Below are 24,899 nucleotides of genomic sequence, written 5' to 3'. Positions count from 1 at the left end.
CTAGGTTGATTATAACTAATCGACGAGTACTCGAGTGGAGACCTCGAACAGACAAACGCAGCGTGGGACGCCCTCCTGCCCGCTGGACCGACAACCTTTTGCGGGTAGCCCAGTAGTGGCTGGATGAGGACGGCCGAGGACCGAGTGTTGTGGCGTTCCTTGGGAGAGGCCTATGCCCAGCATTGGATGATTATTGACTGATGATGGTGATGATTATAATCCAGTCGTCAAATTTATAATTAAATAAGTAGGTACTATTTAATTATAAATTTAGGCGCTATGAATTCACCAATTCTCGAACGCATAGCCTATGTAAGGAAATTACTGAAAATTTCGTACAATTTGCCCGACCTTGCTATTTGTTTCTCGACTGGTTGCCATGACTCCAAGAGGTACAATTTATTTATAGCTATAAAGACGGTTATATTGTAGGTACCTTGTATTACTGTAAATTCCAAAACTGACGGTCCCTTTATTGGGTGCTTAATTAGTTAATTACCGATGAGATTTGATTTGGGGAAGGTACAAAAGTGTGTGTGTACAGTTAACTCACTGATTTTACTGAAATTATTATCTTTCATTCTACCTACTTGCTAAAAGCTGCTTTAATGCATTTGATGATGCAGTTAGGTAAGTATTAGGTACCTACAGAATAACAAAGGTACCATTGGTAGGTACCTACCTATATCAGCTATGATTAATTTAATAAGGGCCCTGCCCAGCAATGACCGTTGCGAGAAATAACTTTAACGTTAACGTTTAACATGTTGCATGAAATATAACGTCACGCCCAACACTAGTGGTTTTATCATAAAGTTTTGTTTGTGTTATGGACTGGTCCTTGCGTAGCGCTCACGTTTAACTCAACACAGTTTTAGTGATAGTTTTATGTGTTTTAAAAAATATTTAAATGTAAGAAAGTACGTTTTATTTATAAGTGGTTTTTATAGGAAATACTCTGTGTGAGGTAAGTAATTTTTTCAGTGTTTTTTTAGCTTTGAAATTTATGATTTAGGTCTTATGCGATGTATTATGTTATAAGTTTATGATTTAGGCACTTGCTTGCAAAGGGTTGTTAACAAATAGAAAAAAAAATAATTAAGTAGGTACCTTGGTAATGTAACCTAGGTACTTTTCTACACATGGGTTTTTTACACCCTTCTCAGAGTTTAGAAATATTTTATAGAGACTCGATTAAACTCTGCGTCTCCCTATCTTACTATCCATATTAGGAATATACGTAGATATTATTATACATAGCAGTAGTACCTAAAATTCTTAAATATACCTTGGCAGCCCTATGTACCTACGTTTTTATATGAAGGCAAATACTTACTCGACTTGTAAAACGAAAGAGACTTATGAAGTTCCACTTATAACTAGGTAGTTACACCTACTTACTTATTCAAGGAAACCTGATAAAAAAACAAACCGCATTTCAGTCAAGAATCTCAAACTACCAGGATGGCAAGCAAAGCAGGAGTACGATTCGAGGAAGCGGAGAAGAAGCGAGGCAAGATCCTTGCGTGGACCGGCCTCACGTTCGCGACCGTGGGCTGGATGTTCCGATCTTCTCCCACCGCTGTGACCCTGGTAGCAGCTCTGTCGGCTTACCTTATGAGCGGAGATCGATACCAGTGGGTCTACATTTGGAGGAAGACCGTTTATCGGGATATGCTGTGAGTTTCTTTCCCTTCTGCACGGTAGTTTGATCGAATTAGATAAACTTTTTTATCGCTGTAAACACGGCTATGTTATTGGTGGAACCTTGGAAGTAATAAATGGTACTTCCATGGGTGCAACATATTACATTAAATAAGTTTAACTACGTCGATAAAGATGCCGTGCAGCCCGGTCTGTTATTAAAAATTATAATATTATTATTTGGTTATAGCTTATAGCAGTGATTTAACACGAATCTATTGATTGGTAGGTATGTAAATAATACTAAGTAAATACGAGTATGTATTAACCCAAGAGGTGCCTAATTCGGTTCTTTTTAAGTACTTAACTAAAGTACCACCTAGCTATGTAGACAGGTAAAAGTCGTTAGGTCTTATCATAGTTTTCAGGCTTCCGGCTTAGGGATATAGAACCTTGGTGCTTACGATGGACTTTAAAGATAGCACTTGCTTTGGTTTAAATGATTATACGTAAACGAAAAAGTTTCTGTTTATATGTGGTTGTATTTACCTTTGATTGTTACTTCACAACAGTATTGTGAGGAAACTTAAGTTTCCATGATAATTCGTACTAAAAGCATTGTCAAGTATCTTCATCAGCCTATAGCAGTGCACTGCTGGACATAGGCCTTTCCCAAAGCATGTCACTAACAATTTACAAGTATCTGAAAGGTTACTCTATCTATGCAGACGAAAAACTTACGAACGAGAGCTGTCGTGAAAATGGAACGTCTCACAACGAAACAAAGTCGTGGCTCGCGCAGCAGCGCTTTGAAACATAATTTTTCGTCATAAAGAGTGACCCCCGGGCCCAATTATCTAATCCTGGCGTACCATTGATGCACCATGCTTTCATTAATGCATAGGGGAGATATGAGTCGACCTTTGTACTGTAGATAAAAGAAGCATAGAAATAAATTTCAGATTATTGTTGTTATGATCACATTTTTATAGTTACCTACGACATAGTTAGGAAAAGGAGCATAGTTAGACATATTTTTGATTAAGTACGTACTTATTGTTGTTGTGATCACATTTATTATACGACATAGGTACATAAGAGTGTGAGTTATGTATCTTATCTAATCAACTTTTCTATTATTGAAATCACACAATACTTAGGTACATAGCATAAACATGACATAAAATTTTATGTGATATCGATTCTGGCCCTATACAGAAAGAAATCTGGCGTTGCTAAGCGCTGGTTCGGATTTAAACCTGACGAGCTATGAAAAAGTTCCAGTGACCAGAACCAAACTTTTCTTAAAACGAAAAGACAATTATTGAAGTTCATTTAAAAGCGCATAAGAACACCACCAAGGTTCATTTGGTGTAAAAAATTTGCATGTGGAACTTTTTTATTGCTCGCATGTTACATGTGCAATGAAAGTCATAATGCGGCGAGTTTAATGTGCATTTCGTAGTGGCATTCGCGATATGCGCCGGGCGAAGTTCGCCATTCTTTGTTGAATATCAACAATGTTACATACCTACCTATACAATGGTTATAGCGTTATAACAATGCTGTTAATTAACCCGTAAGAAATATGTCGCCTTCTGATTCAGTACCTATATAATTATTATGTAGAATAAGTTTGTACATCACATAAATATGTATCTTATAATAATAATAATAATAAAAATATTTTATTTGTCAAATAAAAAGTTACAGTTTTAGTACAATTATGGTCACTTACGTAATAATTGTTCGAAAATAAATAAGAGTGCTCTAAGCATCCGCAGTAGTTAGAAACTGTGTTGCGGACGCCACGAGTTTCTCTCCACCGAGTATACAAGTTACATTGTAAGCATTATGACAAATTATGATAATTAAATTTTGACAATAACAAAATATTATTTACTTTTAAAGTTTACAACAATACTTAACTATGTTCAGTTTACTTTTCTTTACATTTAAAATACAACATAGGTATAAAAATATATAATAATAATAATTGTAAGTAATAGGTAGTTTAAGCAGTTTCAGCAATTGATTAAGTCATGGTAGTTAGTAGTGTTTCTGTTTTATCGTAGTCTAAAGAAAGAAGGTAAGTGTGGACAGATCTTTTACAATTGTGTTTGGTCATTGGGTAGATAGCTAATATTTTATTGATTTTGTTATATAAAAATGGAGCTAGAAATAAATACTGGTGCTTAAAGTACTGAGTCCGGGCAGCAGGTACCACGGATACGATATCATTTCGCCGTTTTGATTTCATTAAATGTGCATCGTATGCTAAGGACAGGTGGTAACGCTTAATGATATGCAAAATATATGACTGTCTCACTGTCAATAGCTTACATGATTGGTATAGTAGAGTTGTTGGGAATCTATACGGTTTAAAGCTCATTACTTTTAATACCGACCTTTGGGCACGTTCAAGTTGTATGATATGGGTTTTGAAGGCCCCGCCCCAAATGGAAATGCAGTATGTTAGTACAGAGTGACATAGTGCATAGTACACTAGGTTAAGAGTATGGGTGCAACATACATGACGGAGCCTTTTAAATACCCATATCAATTTTCTCACTCGAGAAGTGACCATGTCGATGTGTCCCTTCCATGACAGCTTGTCATCTAGCACTACTCCTAGGTACTTCATAGAGCTAGTACGCTGTATTTGGAGACAATTACAAAAGGGTGGATTATTATTGCAAGAGTGGACTGTTAACTTAAAATCAATGGGGGGTTCGCTAGATTTACTTATTGAAAAAGCCATGTATTTAGTTTTATTTAGGTTAAGGGAGAGTAGATTATATTTAAGCCAGTTGGATACTTGTTGAATTCCTACTTCAGCGTGTTTATAGGTGTCCTCCCAGGTATCACCGTAGAAGGAGAGGGCAGTATCGTCAGCAAAGCAGAAAATCTTACCATTGGTCATGTTAAGTTGGCAGAGGTCATTTATATACATCAAAAAAAGGCTTGGTCCTAAAATACTGCCCTGGGGAATTCCAAATGTAATGGGGATATCATTACTGACCTGGTCACCAATTTTAACCCTTTGCGTTCTGTTGGTTAGGTAGTCCCTGAATATGTTGAGTCCTCTGATTCCTAATCTCTCCATTTTATCCAGTAGGATAGGGATAGACACAGTGTCAAAAGCTTTTTTCAAGTCTAAAAATATTGTCAGGCATTTTTTACGTTGGTCTGTGTATGATGTAATATAGTTGACTAAATTATTAACGGCATCTTCAGTAGAGCGATCCTTCCTAAAACCAAACTGATTATCTGAAAGTATAGTTTTCTCCTCCAAGAACTCTACAAGCCGCTTATTCAGGATTTTTTCAAGGATTTTAGAAAGGATCGGCAGAACTGAGATGGGTCGGTAATTATTAACACTGTGTCTATCTCCCTCCTTAAAGATGGGATGAATGAGAGATTTCTTAAAAACTTTCGGGAACACTCCAGTATCGATGCACAGATTGCAAAGGGTAGTCAAGGGTGGGATCAGAGCATGCTTAGCCAATTTTATCAGTTTAGTAGGGATATCATCATATCCCTTTGCAGAGTCCGTTTTTAAGTTAGTTAAAATTGTATCTATTTCCATTTCAGTAGTATGGAGTAGTACTAACGAGTGTGGTGAGAAAGTAGGTAAGCTGGGTGATGAAATTGGCTGGGTACACTTATCGATTATCTCCTTAGCAAGATTTTGTCCTATGGTACCAAAGAAGTTATTAACGGATTCCAATGAGTCTTGAGTACCAGGTTTTATCTGAAGTAACTCTTTAGGGTAAGACCGGCAATCATTTGACCCAATAATGTTTTTTATGACTTTCCATGTGCGTTTTGAGTCATTAGATGACTTTTGGAGCTCACTTCTTTCGTATGCGTACTTTACTTTTTTTAAAAGGTTATTACAAAAATTTCGATAGCGCTGATAGGTAAGTTTAGCAGTTATATTATCAGGTGATTTTTTAAACTTCATATGCAATTTGTCCCTGTTACGAATGCACCTTAACAATCCAGGGGTCATCCAAGGTCTTATTGTTCTTTTTTTAGAAGGTACTCGTAAAGTTTGACTATTATGGGAAATACAATCAGTCAGAATATTAACAAGGTTTTCAGCCGCTTCATTTGCATCATTTAATTGATAAATTAGTGAAAAATCAACCTGTTCTAGGTAGTTGACTGCCTTTTCAAGGTCTAGTCTTTGATAGACAGAGTTGGAACTAGGTTGCTGCCCCTGTTTAGTTTGTAGCGCTAATAGGACTGCCTTATGATCTGTCAAAGTGGTATTCAATACTATTGCAGTGGCAGCGCACCTTGTTTTTAGTAGAATATGGTCTAAGCAATTGTTTTCCCTCGTTGGAAATAAATGAGCAGGAAGAAAACCCAGTTCACTAGTTAGGTTGAGATAAAAAGGGCTACGGTTGTCTGTATTATTTTCTTTTATATCTATGTTTATGTCACCTGTTATTATAATGTTTTTAAAGATTTTAATATCTTGTTGTTTGATCGAGAGGTTCTAAGAATTTCAATTGCCAAACATTCTTAATCGCCGATAATAATATTATCATATGCATTTGTGTACGTTTGTAAGTAGGTAGTTTTAATTGGATTGGAATTTTTTCATCTAAATTGATCAATTCATATTCATGCAGAAATAATGCACGGTTTCTTAAAAGAATTTTAACTTTGGCGAACTTTTAATAACAAAAATAAATGTCGGCTCTCTAGCCCTAATATCTAGCACGACCATAATCTCAACATCCTCTTCTTGATCGAAACCGTTTAACTAACACAGGAATAGGGGACAAAACATCCTTCGAGTGTGGCGAATCATTCGCAGATTGTACTAGGATCCCAGGACAGGATGGCAGTTGTAGCCACTTTAGCGAAGACGGGAGGCCAAGGTCCACGGTAGGTTGAGTGTCAATCAGTTCGGTACGTGACACCTCCCGATGGCGCGTACAATCGAAAGTAAATTGGCTGCGTCCGGTGTTTGGCTTTGCGGTAACTATGATACCCTAGTAGATCAAAATATGTAACTAGGATTGCTCGGGCGGCTTCCAGAATTTGGTCAGAACCTAGTAGTAGTACCTAGTAGTTACTTACAACCCTGATAGAAACAGTTTTTTTTTAAACATTTACATAATTTAGAATTTGATCAAATGTTTTTAGGTAGTAATAGGTATTCTGATGCGCTGTTAAATACTTACTAATATTGCAGACGGCGTCATAAGCTAGCCTCTTCCGATTAGGAGTAAGTAATTTGGTGCTATTTCCACTGAAACTTTTGTATTTTATGATTCCTAGAATTTTATAGATTTCGAGTTCGAATCTCCATTCAAACCACACACACTAGTATTTTCCCATATCACATTGTTAGATTTAATCCGTGTCATTAGATAAGACCGCAAAGAGGTACTTATGTTGTAGCCGGCTATATTGATATCCTAATTTGAGGTTTATTTTGTCGATATTGATCAAAGTTGGCACTGATAAATAGCATTATTAGAAATTTTGCATCATACAGGTTGACATTGTATGAGCTGTCCGACACCCATAACACAGGTTCTTCCTAACTTGGGGTCGGACGATGGCCGTGTGTGAGATGTCCCAACATATTTATTTTATCAGTGCACTGTGCCGTTGTGTAAAATAAGACTTAAAAAGAGGGGTGTTGTAAGTTTAACAGGCCTGTGTGTCTGTGTACTTACCTAACTTTTTTTTAGGGTCATATAGGTAATAGTGTTCTTAGCATCAAAATTTAAAAATGTATGCGATTTTTATTGTAAGGTTCTATTATTATTATATGAATATTATATTCTCTGTGGGTGTAAGTACCTGCACCTGGCTCTCTCCAGTGGAACCTTTGTGCATGTCCCCAAGGTCTCTGCCTTCCTAAAATTGGACCCTTTCCCACCACGGTGGTTGGCGGGTTCACATATTTAGATGTGGTAAATCTATATATTATATGCAGGTTTCCTCACGATGTTTTCCTTCACCGTAAGAGCGATGGTATACGTTGTAGGTACTTAAATTCAAAGAACTCATTGGTACATGTCAGCGATTCGAACCCGCGGTGTCTCTTTCGTGAGAAGCGGGCGCTTACCCGACTCAGCTACCACCGCTCTATTGAAAGGTTATTATTACTTTTACCAATATTGCTTTGCACTATTGTTAATTTTGCTACCCATTGCTTGCTAGCCAACATGCTGGCGCGCCGCTTCCAGCGCTGCAGCGTGGAGGTGAAGCGCCTGCTGTTCACCACGTTCTGCTACAACCTGTACACGGCTGAGCTCTGGTGCCACTATACGAAGGCAGCATACAACCGAATCCGCGTGCAGTACAACAATGCATGGCGGATACTGCACCGCCTGCCCCCCTGGTGCAGCGCGTCAGAGATGTTCGTGGCCGGGCGCGTGCACGGCTGGGCGGCGCTTATGCGCCACACCACGGCGGGCGCGGCGGAGCGCCTGCGCCGGTCCTGCAACACCGTGGTGCGCGCGGCCGGCAGCTGGCAGGCGAGCCCCGTCCATGCAGTCTGGAGGCGACTACATACACACTCACCTTGACTGACAACTTTTTAATTATTGTGTGATAAATGCATGTAAAATAATGTGTAATATGAAATGAATTATGACTGTATTTAAAGGTAAAATGTAAATTAATTTTATATAATTTATTAGTAATCTTGCTTTATAAATAATTATTAATGTTAATGTTATTTAATCAAAAATATGGGTTGTGACCTGGAATAAATAAATTTATTGTTATTGTTATTGTTATCTAATAGAAAAAAAAACAATAACAGATTGCGATTCGAATTCACGGATGCATGGATTGCATTCGTCCCATGCCATGCCCTTGCAAGTAGTTTATAAATAGCACGGAACAGAATGACTTTCACATTGTGAACTTTCAACCAGTAATTTAAATTTTATGCATTTCATGAATCAACAATTATCTTTATTGCTTCAAGGAAGTATATACCTACCTTTATGTACTTACCTACTCTCTCAGTGTCTAGAACCTCAATCTTTTTTTAATTTTTCCCTAAATTCGATTTTGCGTAAACACGGATATGATAAGACAATGGAAAACTACACTCTGAAAAATTGCAACTACTAGAGGAAACTTGCATCTACTGCGTTTAGACAGGGGCCCTATCGCGAAGTCAAAACTAAGTAACATTTACGAAGTAATTTGTGTGAAATTCAATACGTATGTACTGAATCCGAAAATCGTTGTTAAAATAAGTTTGCGCTAGGCACACTCTAACTTTAGCTTCCTATAGCTTCCTAGTACATTTTATAGATAGGTAGGTAAGTACATACAATAGTAGATAGATGGTTAATTGAAATAAATTGATATTCACACGAATTGCATTGTGCTAGTACGTTGCGAAGGGTTATAGTTAAAGAAGTCGTATTAAATTGCAGTCTTGATTGCCATTATGAAAATACCTAACTACTTGATGATAACAACATTAATTGTAATTGTACTGGCTATAAATTTCTATTCAATGCGTATACTTAGAATACCTACCTTCTTTTGAATTCAATTCTTATTCCCAACTAGGGCTATGCAAAAAACACGGTTATTTAATTAACACACACACACACACACACACACACACGCACTCACGCCTTGTACTAATGTACTCCCTTGCGGGGTAGGCAGAGGTGCATTGCTGCACCCACTTTTCGCCAGAGTGTTATGTTAGTCCCAATGTAATAGGGGGCGGGCCTATTGCCATTTTACGGCCACACCCAAATCCAAGACCCGAGAACAAAAATATCTGTGTTTAAACAAATATCATTATTTAATTAAATTATGAAAAAAACGGCTTGCTACCGAATTTTTCTTGCCAGTCGAATTCGTTGTTAGTCACTGACTGTCCAGGTACCGTACCACCACCAAACATTAGCAACTAAAAATCCATAAGCAGAGTCGCTCGCCTTTCAAACATCGATCGGTTAGATACCGTGCCATCAGATTTGACCAGCGAGTGATGGTGCTTCAGGGTTGTTAATTGCTAATCATCTCATGGTGGTAACTGGGTTCGCCAAACGTGTAGGTATATATGAGGTTCAGTTGATACGTCACTTCGGGCTTTATCATCAGCCTACGTCAACCCACTGCAGGGTATAGGCCTCCTCCATGTTATTCCACGCTTCACGATCCTATGCTACACTCACCATATGGATTTTTAATTCACCCCATCATCACACTTAACCAATTCCCTCTATTCCAGAGGTCTTCGCGTGCTCCTAGTGACGATGTTCAGAGTATGGCGCTGGGAGCGTCGCGGCACCACCGTGGTGTCCCGCTGGGCAGAGATAGCCAAGCGGACGCCGGACAAAGACGCCTTTGTCATGGGGGACAGATCTGTCACTTTCAAACAGGTGAGGGTCTGTGGTTATACTGGAACTCACCTGCAGGAAGAAAGCTGGCTAAAGTAACATAACTGAGCCTATCTATCAGTTTCATACTATTTCCGAACCATTGCTGTCAAATGCTTATCAACGCATAGTATGTAGATGACAGTCTGGCGCAGGTAACCAGCATTAACCAGCAGTAGGTATAAGGCCTTAAAGTCAGCTGATATGGATCAATAATAGTGAATTATAGTTCTGCAATACATTTTAAACCAAATCTGGAAAGATAAGCGCTTAAGTATTTTACCCAATATTTCAGTATTCTGCCCCTTTTTTCTTCCTGGTTCGCCCACCGCTGGTTTGTGGTGTATTAGGTGTTTCTCCAATGAGTCCAAAACCTTCTTATTTGCCTACTCATCTTTTTCCCATACACATAACCCTTTAAATCCTTCCAGGGAGATGAATTCAGCAACAGAATAGCGTGGTACTTCAAGAGGCAAGGGTTCAAGCGCGGTGAAGTCATAGCCCTATACATGGAGACTCAACCAGAGTATGTGTTCCTGTGGCTAGGACTGGCCAAGCTTGGGGTCACCACTGCCCTGATCAATAATAATCTGAGGGGGAACCAACTGATCCACTGTTTGAGGGTCGCTGGATGTAAGGCGCTGGTTTTCGGCGACGAGATGGCTGATGGTTAGTATGATTAAGGATTTATTTGTCTATATTCCGATTGTTGAAGGAAACAAGTAGGTAATGATAACCAAGATCTAGATCCTATTCACGCTGGAATTATAATGCGAATCCACTTTAGAATTACTAAGTATTGGCTTTATTTGAGCACTATGTATTCTATTATTTTACTCACAGAGGTAATCATACTGATTGTCATCTTCGAGACCGCTGATCAAAACAGATTCTAATTTCTCTCCTCAGTCTTTGGCTTAGTAAAATATACCTACTTCATCTTCTTTCAGCCGTAAAAGAAATTCAGACGGAGCTACTTGACGTCCCCTTCTTCCAATTCAACGCCCCTGAGCGACCCACATCTCCAATCCTTGGAGATTCAGTAGCTTTATCTGCAGAAGTGAATGAGATGCCTGCAGACCCCATAGGCGATGGTCTAGACTCGAAACCAAGAGATACCCTCCTGTATATTTATACAAGTGGAACGACTGGGTTTCCTAAAGCTGCTATTATTACTAATATTAGGTAAGTTGTCATGGATATTGTTAGGGTCCAGAAATATTAATGGCATCAGCAGTTACGAATTAATTCTACTTACTTACTGCGGTTTTTGGTGACCAATTACATGACCCAACTGTTGCAAATATTACCTCCTCACAACTAAATTAGCGGGCTACATAGGCCATTCAGAGTAAAATTAAATACTCCAGCAGGACTTATCATACAGTACAGTGTAATCTTCCATTCCACCCAATATAAGTACCATACTAAGTTCCTCTACGTTCCCAGACATACCACCACTCCCTCAAACCACACCAAACATTCCAGGTTCCTCCTGATCCCGTCAGGAGTGCACGCGTCAGCCCGCCTGTCCTCCTCTGACGTCATCTACGACCCCCTACCCCTACACCACACGGCGGGGGGTGTGCTCGGCGCCGGGCAGGCCCTGGTGTTCGGGTGTACCGTGGTGCTGAGGAAGAAGTTCTCCGCTTCGAATTATTGGAGCGACGCCGCGAAGTATAAGTGCACGGTAAGTGGGGTTTCTGTCAATGAATGGGTCGAAAGTGTGACTTTATCGGGATTCGCAGTAAATACGGTGCTGTGATTGGAACGAGTTTGTCGACGCGTTGATAACGGACTCGTGCCACGGTGAAAGAAATTATTGATCTTGATTGCGTTTCGCTGTTTTATGTGCGGTTTTATTAGCTATTTTAAAGGACTATTAAAATGTTATATTACCAACGATTAGACTGTTTGCCCGTTTTTGTTTATACATTTAATAAATTGAAGATAAGAAACCTGATACCTGACCTCTCTCAGTATTACAATGCTTAGAGGATCAGGTTTCTTTGCCCCATATACCCGACCTAGGTAGTAAGTGTTACCCATTTATAATTATAGTTTTGCCATCCTGCCACTACAAAACATTCTCTTTCTTACTTGTAGTATCGTTAAGAGACACCCAAAGGTTGTGAGAAAAAATCGTTAAGCAATAAGGGCGCCATTTGTACATAAAAATATGTGTAAACTTATTATGCAAAAGTTTTGTAACTTCTGTTCTTGTTTGTGTACGTACAAATAGCCTATATATCTCTTTATTTCCAGGCTGCTCAATACATAGGTGAAATCTGCCGGTATTTGCTGTCCATGCCTCCGGGGCCAGCGGACCAGTCGCACCAAGTCAAGGTGATGACCGGCAATGGACTGCGACCTCAGATCTGGCAGCAATTCGTCGAGAGGTTCGCTGTGGAGAGGGTGGTAGAGTTCTATGGCGCGACTGAGGGGAATAGTAATCTTGGTAAGTTCATAGAATAAGGTTTTGAATTTGCCAAATTTTAAAAGGGTAGGTACTTAAGTATACTAGGCCAAAAAAGGGAAATTTGACATTCTGATTCAATTTCCGGGCTTAGGTAGATATAACATGTAGGTTTCGGCTTAGTACCTATACCCTTTTTGATACATCCTGAATATTTCTAATCAGTGGCATCGAAGACAAGTCAGAAAGAAAGTCAGATAATCAAGAAACCTGACAGGGGGCAGTTTTCTTTGCCCCATATTGTACTTCTTAAAAAAGTACCTACCTACCTATGTAGATGTTAATTCAATTATGTCATTGTTTGTTACAGTAAACTTGGATTCTAAAGTAGGTGCCATAGGATTCCTGAGTCGCCTGGTGTCATCGATATATCCATTGACTTTGGTCAAGTAAGTACAAGTCTTTCTAAAAGTGCGTATACGAGGGTCTCATATACATATAAGCGTAACGTAAGGGGATCGTCTCTAAAAAAGGCTTATATACGCTTATATGTGATGATGTCCTCCTAGCCGAATTTCGACTAGGGCGGCCAATCTCAATTAAGATCAGCCATCTACGCAGGAGTAGATTATAGTGCCTAAGTGTGTGCGCAGTACACAGGAGCACTCTCTGTTCCATCACTCTCATAGCCCAACGGGGCGGATTGACCGACACGACTGGAGAGAGCTAGGCGCAGGACCGACTGCTTTACATGCCCATCCGACAGCATAGATCGTTTCACTGTTTCGGACATCAGGTGATCAGCCTTCTATGTCCTAACCAAACTTAAAACCACAATTTAGAAACACAAATTGATGGTCCCACCCGGGAATCGAACCCGGGACCTCTGGGTCATGAAGCGAAGCTTCTACCACTAGACCACAGAGGCAGGTACGCTTATATGTACGGTGACCTTATTAATTAATCTCCCTTTACAAGGATTAATTAATTATTTCATTAATTATGTTATGTTTTGTTTTTCCAGGTGCGATGAGATAACCGGAGAAATACTGAGGGATAGCAATGGAAGATGCATCACTTGTGGGCCTCATGAGCCAGGTAAAATAACAAATGAATGTTGATCGCAGTTTGGTCAAACTTTTAAAGATAAAGAAACATTTTTCCTTGAGACAGAGAGAATGAAGAGAAATAATACAATACAATACAATGACATAACTATCCAGCCACAGTGTGAGCGTCAAAAAGACACTAGCTCAGCATGTTCGGTAGATAATGTTTAAACAAATCAAGTTTCATATCCGTCCTACCTTGGAGCTACATGTCCACATAGAGACAAAAATCATCCGATACGCATGTTAAACCATAACATCCCTCTATTCCGGATTAAAACCCTATCTTTCACATAATTTTCAGGCCTATTCCTCGGCAAAATCGACGCAAAGAAGGCAATCCTAACATTCGCCGGCTACGCCGACAAGACAGCTTCAGAGAAGAAAATGGTGAAGAATGTGAAAGTAGACGGAGACTGCTACTTCAACACTGGAGACATTCTGGTAATGGACCACTTCGGGTATTTCTACTTCAAGGACCGCACTGGGGATACGTTTAGGTAAGTTAAATGGGTATTAAGACAGTTGTTATAAGATTAATGTTTAAATGAGATATGGTTTATTTCCAAGAGTAGGTAAAGTTCACTAGTGTTTTTTTCTCTGTACACTGTACACATTATTCCTTCTGTTCCATTTACCTTATAATCAAATGACACTGAAAGACCGACAATAATCGGCGCAGGAGTCACAGAACCACGAGAGTCCATCCAACATGGATCATCCCATTGTTATATTTTTTTATAAGTTCAGTAGGTATATTGACCGTGCTAGTGTAGATACAAGTGTTAAAAAAACATGATGACGTTAGCAATGAATTTAACACAACGACACTACTCGATTATTTGATTTTGTTCATACGTGAATAGAATACTAACGCTAAACGAATTAAGTTGTCTCTGTACCTAACCTTGATTATAAAATCATTATTAGGATGTCGCGAAGGATACTGTGAGGATAAATACATGCTAATAGATATTAGGTCTATGTTTTATTCAAAACAGAGTGTTCTGGCGCTCCTTATACAAAATTTATGCTACGGGCTCTGGACGATGTCGATTAATATGAGCGAAGGCTGACTTAAGAAAGTTTAGTGTTCGAAATCTATGCCAGTTTATAATATCGCTACATGGTTGTTAGGTAGGTGCCTAGTTTTAGGAAACACATTCAAATCATTCAACATAATTTTTAACTAGTATTCAAATAGTATTTCCTATGAGTCTCTGTAATGTAATGTAGGATCTAATAACTCACTTCGCATGATCACCGGGACATCAATTGGCTCCAAATATAGATTGAGGTCGCCATTCAACTATTGAATTGGTTGTAGATTTATGACTTCATTCATTGCCATTATGAGTATACGAGTAACTTGATTTACATTTTATCGATGTAGTGCCAAATTACCTGCTAGGTATGTATCACGCAGAAAAATGACCTCCTGTACGTTTCTGATTTATACAGAATTTACGTCTGATAAGTTATAACTCTTAAGGTCGGACGGTTTAATTTTGTTGATCAGAGTGTGTTTTTTTCAAAAATATTGTTATAGCAGTGGAAATTTTAAACAGTGACTTATATAAAAGACTTAAAAGTGTTGCAAAAATACGAAAAAGCTATTTGCGAGCTTAGAAACTAGTACATATAAGTGTAAAATCAAGATTTCCTACCTGGCCCAGCAGCCGGTAGAACAGTGTCCAAAACTTACAAATAGCAATTGAAACAGTGAACATATCATACACGCACCTCTGGAATAAGTGACGAAGCCTGAATAAAACGGTATTTGTGAACAAAATAGCAAAATATGTGAAATATTACAAGCCCACCACGCAAGTAAACAAAATCACGACATCTGAATTTGAATTACTAAACTAAGTTCTTTGATACGTTTACTCGTAAAGGTAACTTCGAAGAAGTACTGCTACTCCCCACTAGGTGGCGCTGAGAATTGTAGAGCCGATCAATAGGAAATTGTAGAGACGATTCATAGTCAGTATAGAGACACCAAAATAAATATAGAGACGAGGCTGGGGTATTTGTAGAGTCTTCCTTATCAAGAGGTAGAGTCTTCTGTAAACAATAGTAGAGTCTCAACTGAAGATAAATAATTAAAGAAAAATCAACAAAAAATGTCGGAAGAACTTAACGAATTAATAAAAAGTCTTAGAATTCAGATCAAAGAAGATATGGTGGCGGCATTAACGGATAAACTGGAAGAGAAGTTGAAAGATAGCGAAACGAGAATCATAACTCTAGTTAATGCTAACACAGATGAAAAAATTTTAAATATTCAGCAGGAAGTCGAAAATCTAAAAAGGACCAATGAGGAACACGAAGAACGATTACGTACTCTCGAACGCCAAATACGTCAAAGAAACCTTGTGCTCTTTGGAGTGAGCGATGAAGAAAATTCATACGAAGAATTAGAGACACTGATCAAAGGCGTGATTGAGGGAAGTTTAGAAGTCACTCTTAATGCTTCCGAAATAGAGTTTGCCAGACGCATGGGCAAAAAATCTGGAGAAAATCGCCCTAGACCTATAGTTTTTGCAGTCACAACTTTGGGAAAGAAGATTAAAATACTTCAAAATAAAAACAAACTAGAAAACACTGGATCATATATCAAAGAAGACTTCCCGCCTAAGGTCTTAGAGAAAAGGAAAGTGTTACAAAAACAGTTACAAGAAGAAATTAGCAAAGGAAATACTGCTAAAATTGTATATGATCGACTGATAGTTATAAACAAAAGTAACAAAAGAAGTCTATCTATCAGCCCTCCACAAAAACAACAACAACAAGAAAAACCAATTGCTAAAACAGTAAACAGTAACATACAACCAAATAAGAAACAAAAAAATGAAAATCAAAAAACTCCAATCAGGAACATCACCACATTTCTTTCCACGTCAAATAGCCAAAAAAAACAAGATACTGAAACTAGAAAAAAACCTGTGAGTGAAACTTCAAACCCAAAGGCATCAGATTGACAATCAGACGAGCATAGCATAAAACAGAAAAACAACAAACAAAAAACTTTGAATAAAAATAACGTCAAACAACAAATACGCCCACATCTGTTGGCCACAACAACAGTTGAAGACCACAACCCCTCAATACATACCAGAACAGAAAAAGAAAACGATAAAAACCCCAAAACTCTCCCAATACGGCTAGTCACCGCGGGAGAAAATGACTGCAACCTTCCAGAAGAAAGTAAAATATACATAGCAACATACAACGTAAGAACTCTATCCTCAAAAGAAAAATTAATTGAACTTTCAAACGCTATACGAAGCATAAAATACGATGTTATTGGGCTCTCAGAAACAAGATTACCAGATTGTGGAATAAACGAATATGAAGATTTTATAGTCTGCCACAGCGGGAAGACAAAGAAAGAGTATGGCGTAGGTTTTTTAATAAAGAAGAAATATAAACATAATATAATCAGCTTTGATGGTCTTTCCGATAGAGTCGCATTATTAAAGATTACAATAGCAGACTTCCCAATGTCAATCATACAAGTATACGCTCCGACAGAGGCCGCTAAAGAAGAAGAGCTCAAATCCTTCTACAAAACACTCGATGCTGCACAAGAGCTAGCAGGGAATAACCTCATCATCATGGGTGACTTCAATGCCGAAATCGGAAGTCCAAAACCCGAAGAACAACTCACAATGGGAAAGTTTGGATATGGCAACAGAAACGATAGAGTTGAAATACTGATAAAATACGCTCTTGAAAAACATCTTGTTATTACAAATACACTCTACAAAAAGAACCCAAAAGCCAGATGGACTTGGATTTCACCAGATGGTAAAGTTAAAAACGAAATAGACTTCATACTATCAAATTTTCACCAACGATTCAACAATGTAGAAGTACTGAACAGAGTATACTTCCACTCTGATCACCGTCTAGTCAGAGCGACGATCTCTTTAAGGCATTTTAAAAAAAGTAGAGTACATTTTTCTCACAATAAAACTTTATTAAAAAACGAAACGGAAATATCGAATTACATAAAACTCGTGGAAAAACAAAAAGAAGAAATGAATCTAAAAGACAATGATACTCCGCAAACCTACTACAACCGATTGGAAAAATGCATAATCGACAGCTTGGATCAAACTAAAGGAACACATACAAAAACGCATATTCTATCTGAAGAAACAAAAAAATACATACATCAACGTCATGAATTGCAAAACCAAAGACCAAGGACAACTGAAATAAAAGCTGAGCTCTCTAAAATCTACAAAGAAACGAGCAAACGTATCCGAAAAGATTACGAATTACATAGATTAGCTATAATAGAAAAGTACCTAAATGAAAGAGGCAGCGTCAAACGAGCGCATAAGGAAATCAACAAAGGAAAGTCATGGATACCAAGCTTATGTAAACAAACAAAAGTCACCACTGATAGGCGGCAAATATCAGAGACGGCTACAGAATACTACAAAGAACTTTATAGCAGAAAAGACAAAAAATGCAGCGAAAGAAACTACAGACCAAGAGAAACAGCCAACGAGCAAATAAAAACATGGGATGAAATTGAAATTATCAATCAAATAAAACGTCTAAAACTTGAAAAAAGCCCTGGACCAGACAAGATGTCAAACGAAGCTATAAAAACGGCGCTACAACTACTGGCAACACCTATAGCCCACTTATTCAACCTAATTTCAGCGACGGGAAACGTACCGAAGCAATGGACTGAGTCTCATATAATACTGCTTTACAAAAAAGGTAATCCAGAAGACGTGTCAAACTATCGTCCCATCAGCTTGTTATGTAGTCTGTATAAGCTCTTCTCGTCATGCCTGCAACAACGGATAAATAGCTCGATAGACGCATACCAACCGATAGAACAAGCTGGCTTCAGAAGCGGTTTCTCGACAATAGACCACATACACGTAGTTGAACAGGTAATCGAGAAATACAAAGAGTTCAACCGACCATTATATCTAACTTTTGTCGACTACACCAAGGCTTTTGATACTATCTCACATAGCTCAATATGGACCGCTCTTGAAAAATGCGAAATAGAACATACTTACATAAACATCATAAAAGATTCATACTGCACCAGCGTGAGTAGAGTTAAGACGGAAACTACGGGCCCTGAAATCCCTATACAAAGAGGAGTGAAACAAGGAGATCCCATCTCCCCGAAACTTTTCATAACAGTGCTGGAAAAAATGATTTTCGAGAATCTAAGATGGAAGGATGAAGACGTGGGCATAAAAATTGGAAAAAGACGTCTCAGCCACCTCCGTTTTGCAGACGATATAGTTCTTCTATCAGAGAATCACACAGAAATGGAATACATGACACATTCTCTACACCTAGCTAGTAAAGAAATAGGACTTGAAATGAATCTACAAAAAACAAAGATTATGACGAACTCTACCAGACGTCCTATTACGATTGAGGGCAATAATCTTGAATACGTGGAGTCCTACATATATCTAGGAAAACAAATTTCTTTTAGCGAGAAAAGCAACATTGAAGAAGTTAACAGGAGAATATCCAACACTTGGAACAGATACTGGTCACTCGCTGAAATATTTAAAAGTCAAATGTCACTGCGACTGAAAAAGACAGTAATGGACTCGTGTATCCTCCCTTGCTTAACTTACGGAGCACAGACATGGGTATTTACTAAACAAGTGATGCAAGCCATTCGATCATGTCAAAGAGCCATGGAACGCAGCATGGTTGGAGTCAGAAAGATTCAAAAAATACCTAGCGCCAAAATCAGAAATCAAACCAAGGTAATAGACTTCCTAGAACATGCCTTAAGGCTAAAATGGAAATGGGCAGGACATATCTCAAGACTTACGGACAACAGATGGACAAAAGAAATAACTCAATGGTGCGGTCCATGTGGTAAAAGGAAGCGAGGAAGACCTTACCAGCGCTGGGCTGATGACATCAGACAAGTGGCTGGAGACGCATGGATGACGACAGCGCTAGACAGAAGCGAATGGCATAATCTGGAAGAGGCCTTCACCCAGAAAGGGGTTCTCATCAGGCATAAATAAGTACCTACTAATTTTAATTAAAAACAAATTATAAATGTAAATATCGGATATGTAATTAATATAATATAGTGATTTTAAATACCTTGAATGGAATACTGCATGCTTTTAATTAATTAATTAATACAATTTATAATACAATTTATTTAAGAGTAAAATAATAAATTACAATAATTACTTTAATCAATATTTTTTAAATGTTTGTTAAATATTATTTTGTCTGCATGATAATAGCATAAGTTTCTTTTGGTGAGAAATAAAAGGCTTTTTTATTTTATTATTTATTATTATAAGTTATAATTATTTTATACTTACCTGATTAAATTTCTAAATACTTAATCCAGAAAGATTTATCCCACGGGAACCCTTTAAAAACAATGTGTGGAATTCTTTTATACCATTCCAAAACTACATTGTCGCTATAGGCTACTTTTATGCCCCCGGCATAGACTAACCCCGTGGCCACAGCCAGTATTGCGGCGCGGCGAGCGGCGCGGCTAGCGGTGAGCGCCGAAAACAAACGCTAGACAACGTACGAAGTATGCCACAGCTAGCCGCGGCGCGAAATGCGGCGCGGCTAGCGGCGCGGGTTGACTGGCGCGGTGCGCGGCGGCGGCGGGCGGCGCGGTGTGCGAGCGAAACAAATATACTAGAGAGTATCGAAGCGGCCACAGCTCAAAGCGGCACGCGCGGCGGCATCAAGTGGACGGACTAGCCAACGCGCGACCAAAACAATGGTCGAGCTGTGGCATACCACCGCAATCCGCACCGCCCGCCGCCCCTCACGCCGCACCTCATCCCGCACCGCTGAAAGCTGTGGCCACGGCCTAAGGCCGTAAGGCCTAAGGCCGGATTGCGGTGGTATGCCACAGCTCGACCAGTTGCGACCGCGGCGGCGTTAGCGCGTTGGCTAGTCCGTCCACTTGATGCCGCCGCGCGCGCCGCTTTCAGCTGTGGCCGCCTCGATACTCTCTAGTACATTTGTTTCGCTCGCACACCGCGCCGCCCGCCGCCGCCGCGCACCGCGCCAGTCAACCCGCGCCGCTAGCCGCGCCGCATTTCGCGCTGCGGCTAGCTGTGGCATACTTCGTACATTGTCTAGCGTTTGTTTTCGGCGCTCACCGCTAGCCGCGCCGCTCGCCGCGCCGCACGCCGCGCCGCAATTGGCTGTGGCCAGGGGGTAATACATACACTAATATTAGTCTATGCCCCCGGAATCCAAATGAGAAACCCTTTTTAACTATCTACCTACTAAACACAATACAATAGTTACTCTTTACTTGCACCGAAACGAAATAATACAAAAACAACTTATAAACTAAGACGAAAATCCGTACAAAAAAGCCGTGCATAAAGCAATATATACCAGACAATGTGTGGATGGAATGGAAGATACTACTAAATACCTACTTATTCTAAATTTTCCAGATTTTTGATGAGTAGGTAACTTCATAACGTTACTTTTAATATTTATACCAACTGTTGTACTTGATTTTACTCATTGTGAATTGTCCACCAAATGGAAGGAACTGGTTCCTGACACACAGGTTACCTTAATTTAGGAACCAGGGCTACAATAAATTGTACTCTTTGTGTTGCAATAAAGAAATGTTTATGTTATGTTTAATATGTTCACTCTCTGTCCAGGTGGCGAGGTGAGAACGTCTCTACAGCAGAAGTGGAGGGCGTGATCAGCTCACTCATCGGACTGAAGGACGCCATCGTTTATGGAGTATCGGTGAGATATTGATAACAAATCTTAGGCTTAGGAAGTATACTCAGCAAAACAGATAAGTGTCCACCCTGAAAATCTACTGGCAAATGACAGATGACATTCATTTATTAAATTTTGTGTGTATGTGTGTTTTGTGTGCGACATTACTGTAGGTTTAGTGCTGTGTATCGAATAAGAAATATATAAACGACTCGAAGAATATCAAGTCGTTTGTTTAAGTTTATATCTCGCATGTGGCTCTTCTTATCAAAATGTTTGCACTGGGTGTGTATATATTTTTTCCTCTTTGGTTGACTGTGTCTATACTACCGAGTTAAATCATTAACTGCTAGTTTCAATAACTCTATCTACCGATGACTGGTAGTTATTTTCATACGATTTTGACAGGTTGTAACTTTAAGCCCCTGTTTCACAATGTCTGGTTAGTCGCTACCTGTCGGATAAAATACATGCTGTCACTGTCTAAAAAATAATAACAGAGAGTGACAGCATGTATTTTATCCGTCAGGTAGCCACTAACCAGACATTGTGAAACAGACCCTAAATGTGTCAAAATAGTATAAAAGTAACTACTAGTCATCGGTAGATAGAGTTATTGAAACTGGCTGTAAAGGATAGAGTTGAACAATGGCGTATACTTCACTTGCACTTGTGTCACCCCCAATGACCCAATAATCATGTTTCTCTAATAAATATTACTATAGTGTTTATTTTATTTTTATTAACAGATACCAAACGTAGAAGGCAGAGCTGGAATGGCAGCCATAGCGGACCCAGAAAAGAAACTGAACCTTGTAACTTTAGCTAAAGGCTTAAAAACGAAATTACCTGTCTACGCGAGGCCACTGTTCGTCAGAATTCTACCAGAACCTCCATTGACTGCTACTTTTAAGCTGAAGAAAAAGGAACTTCTAGAAGATGGATACAATCCTAATACCGTCACTGATCCTTTGTTTTATTTGGACCAGAAGATGGGAGAGTTTGTACCGCTGACTCCGAAGCTTTATGATGATATAGTCCAAGGAGTGGTAAGGTTGTGATGAGTGTCATATTTGTATGGGTACTCTTGTAAAAATATCAACCTTATAAAATATTAGTAGTCTATGTTATCAACAAAGAAAGTTCTATGTTAGATATCTGAGCTATTGATAAATCATCTTCTGATGATAAATTTAAAACGTTGATTATATTGATGAAACTGATGTATATTTTCATAAATTGATTATTAAGCGTGTAGATATTTTATGTACCTAGTTGTTTTTATGTCTTAGATGTATCTATTATGATTGGCTGTACCTTACACCTGTATTCCCAATAAGATACGAAACTTATACTGAGTTGCACAAAGAAAGTTTAAGCTAATGTCGGTATTAAATCTATTGCTGCCTTGCTTTTACAGTATACGGACAGAAAGAGACAGACATAGGCTTAATGCTGACATTAGCTTAATGTTCCTTTCTGCAACTCGGTATAAATATTATAAAAAAATCGTTACTACCTAACTGTCTCCTAAACGAAAACATGGGATGAGACAAATATGTAGTTGTAGGTACAGCGTAATTGCTCAAAATCAACCCATAGGAATACTGTAAAGACAACAAGTTGTAAGCTTTAATTTGAATAGAATTTAAAATTAATTAAATGCCATGTCATTTAACTTGCCAATGAAATCTCGAATGTAGTTTAGTTGTAGTATAAGAAAAGCAAATATAAGCCGTTAACATTATTGATATCTTTAATTTCAAAGAAATTACTAAATATAAGTTTAGTGAGATAAAAAAGGTGTAGGTGTGAAGATGTTACCCTGAGGGACACCCGACATAATATTATCGTAGGACGTAGGAAGATTGTGTAGCTGATGAGCTCTCAATTATTTTCAGTTCTATAAATAATATAAGGTATACCAATACCCGAATCCGAAAGCAGACAAATAAGTACTTGCATAAATTTCCATATACTCAACATAAAACATATTAGTACCACCATCGGATTAACACATGGAAAAAAACAAAACAACAAACTGCATACACAACATGATTTATTATTATACGATGACAAACATAAGTGTACAAACATGCAAAATTTAAGCTTTTTAATTTATCATCTAAACAATTTTCACTTAAGTACATTTTCATGGCATGTTAACGTATCCTTTATCTATTTAGTGAATGCCTTTTTATTTTGCTTTCCGTTGTTGATTTAGTATATTTTTATATAAGCACTGATAAAATTAGATTTTTATAATAGTACTTAATTCTTTTGCTGACAGTACACTCTGTTCAATTAGATATTTTACTTCCGATAAAATCACTTGACAAAAAAAAAACAATAATTTCGGTATTATTTTGATGACAAACCAAAATTTGAAAGGTACTAAACAGGTCGGCTGTCCCATTTCAAAACACAGTAACCGCCAACTTTAAAAAAAAACGGGTCTTTGATTTATACATTATTTTAGGCGATTCCGCACAAAACTGCATTGTCAGAATATCAAAAAACCGCTTAGAAACGAAAATAAAATTTCTAAAAACCTAGTAACTCCACCCTGCGAAATCAAAAATGCCACGAAAACCATTTCAAAACATAGTAAGAGCCACCAACCATTTTAAAACACAGTAAGTGAAAATGACTTACTAGGTTTTAAAATGGTCAATGGCGCTTACTAGGTTTTGAAATGGTCAGCAAAGGACAATTTTCGTCCGTTAATTTTAGTAAGTCACAAATGGCATACATTATTACTAACACTTTTTTCGAACAAAATATCAGACATTTCAGAACCTGTATCTTTGCACCAATGAAACCTAGAGAGTTGAATTAAAAGTAGAACATAAGTAAATTTTGTCTTCTTTATAAAAGCTATAGAGACCTTTCTCGTTAGAACCTTTCTACTAGCCCTATTTTGCATAAACAAAAAAAAACAAGTTATAAAACTGATTTTTAGATAGAAATTTAGGAAATATTGTCTAATTGAAGGCAGCCATAAATAATTTTCATGTTAGAGCCTTCTGAATATGGCTATTTAATTCATTTACATAAAACAAAAAAACAAACATAAAAATATGCCCGTATTTCAGCTATTACTTATAGTGCCGTCGTGTAAAAGTGCTGCAAAATTGGATTTATAATATGTGAAGGATCCCAAACATATAAAAAATGAAATTATTACGCAATTATTGCAATTTCAATATACTTAACTTGTCTTAAATGACACAATAATGGCCCTTACTAGGTTATGAAATGGTCAGTGAGGGCGGTTTTAGGGTGAGAAAACCATATAAAACCTAGTAAGTGTTTTCTTTTGTGCATTACAGCAACAATTTTAGTCATATTTAAATGAAATAGTATTGTATATAAAGCCTAGGTTCTGCCGCTTCTTTTAAGCTTACATTTGTTCAGATATCTATCATAGTTTTACCAGGGCATTGAAATGAAGGTACAAAAACGTTTTTTGGCTCTCCTGAACATTTCCGGACGACCGAATGGCGTAGTGGTTAGTGACCCTGACTACTGAGCCGAAGGTCCCGGGTTCGATTCCCGGCTGGGGCAGATATTTGTTTAAACACAGAT

At 38.2% G+C, this 24,899-nt stretch overlaps 1 protein-coding gene across 1 annotated transcript; it reads left to right on the top strand.

The window, feature by feature from the left end:
* Positions 1–821: 821 nt before the first annotated feature.
* LOC105380780 (long-chain fatty acid transport protein 1) lies at positions 822–23,058 on the top strand. Its single transcript, XM_038109690.2, has 12 exons — positions 822–967; positions 1,443–1,679; positions 9,887–10,037; positions 10,466–10,703; positions 10,985–11,219; positions 11,523–11,724; positions 12,300–12,492; positions 12,821–12,899; positions 13,475–13,548; positions 13,864–14,059; positions 21,245–21,335; positions 22,061–23,058. The coding sequence occupies exons 2-12, from the start codon at positions 1,465–1,467 to the stop codon at positions 22,370–22,372; spliced, it is 1,986 nt and encodes a 661-aa protein (XP_037965618.2). The 5' UTR covers positions 822–967; positions 1,443–1,464; the 3' UTR covers positions 22,373–23,058.
* The last annotated feature ends 1,841 nt before the right edge of the window (positions 23,059–24,899 follow it).

This window comes from Plutella xylostella, chromosome 20, assembly GCF_932276165.1.
Source record: "Plutella xylostella chromosome 20, ilPluXylo3.1, whole genome shotgun sequence".
In the NCBI taxonomy this organism is placed as follows: domain Eukaryota; kingdom Metazoa; phylum Arthropoda; class Insecta; order Lepidoptera; family Plutellidae; genus Plutella; species Plutella xylostella.
Note: the sequence above shows the minus strand (reverse complement) of the source record. Positions and strands in the feature narration are given on the sequence as shown.

Excerpts from the sequence above, each read along its gene's own strand:
- LOC105380780 (XM_038109690.2), top strand. The coding sequence starts at position 1,465 with ATGGCAAGCAAAGCAGGAGTACGATTCGAGGAAGCGGAGAAGAAGCGA. Across the intron at positions 12,493-12,820 it reads TGAGGGGAATAGTAATCTTG|TAAACTTGGATTCTAAAGTA; the intron begins GTAAGTTCATAG and ends TGTTTGTTACAG. Across the intron at positions 21,336-22,060 it reads CCATCGTTTATGGAGTATCG|ATACCAAACGTAGAAGGCAG; the intron begins GTGAGATATTGA and ends TTTTATTAACAG.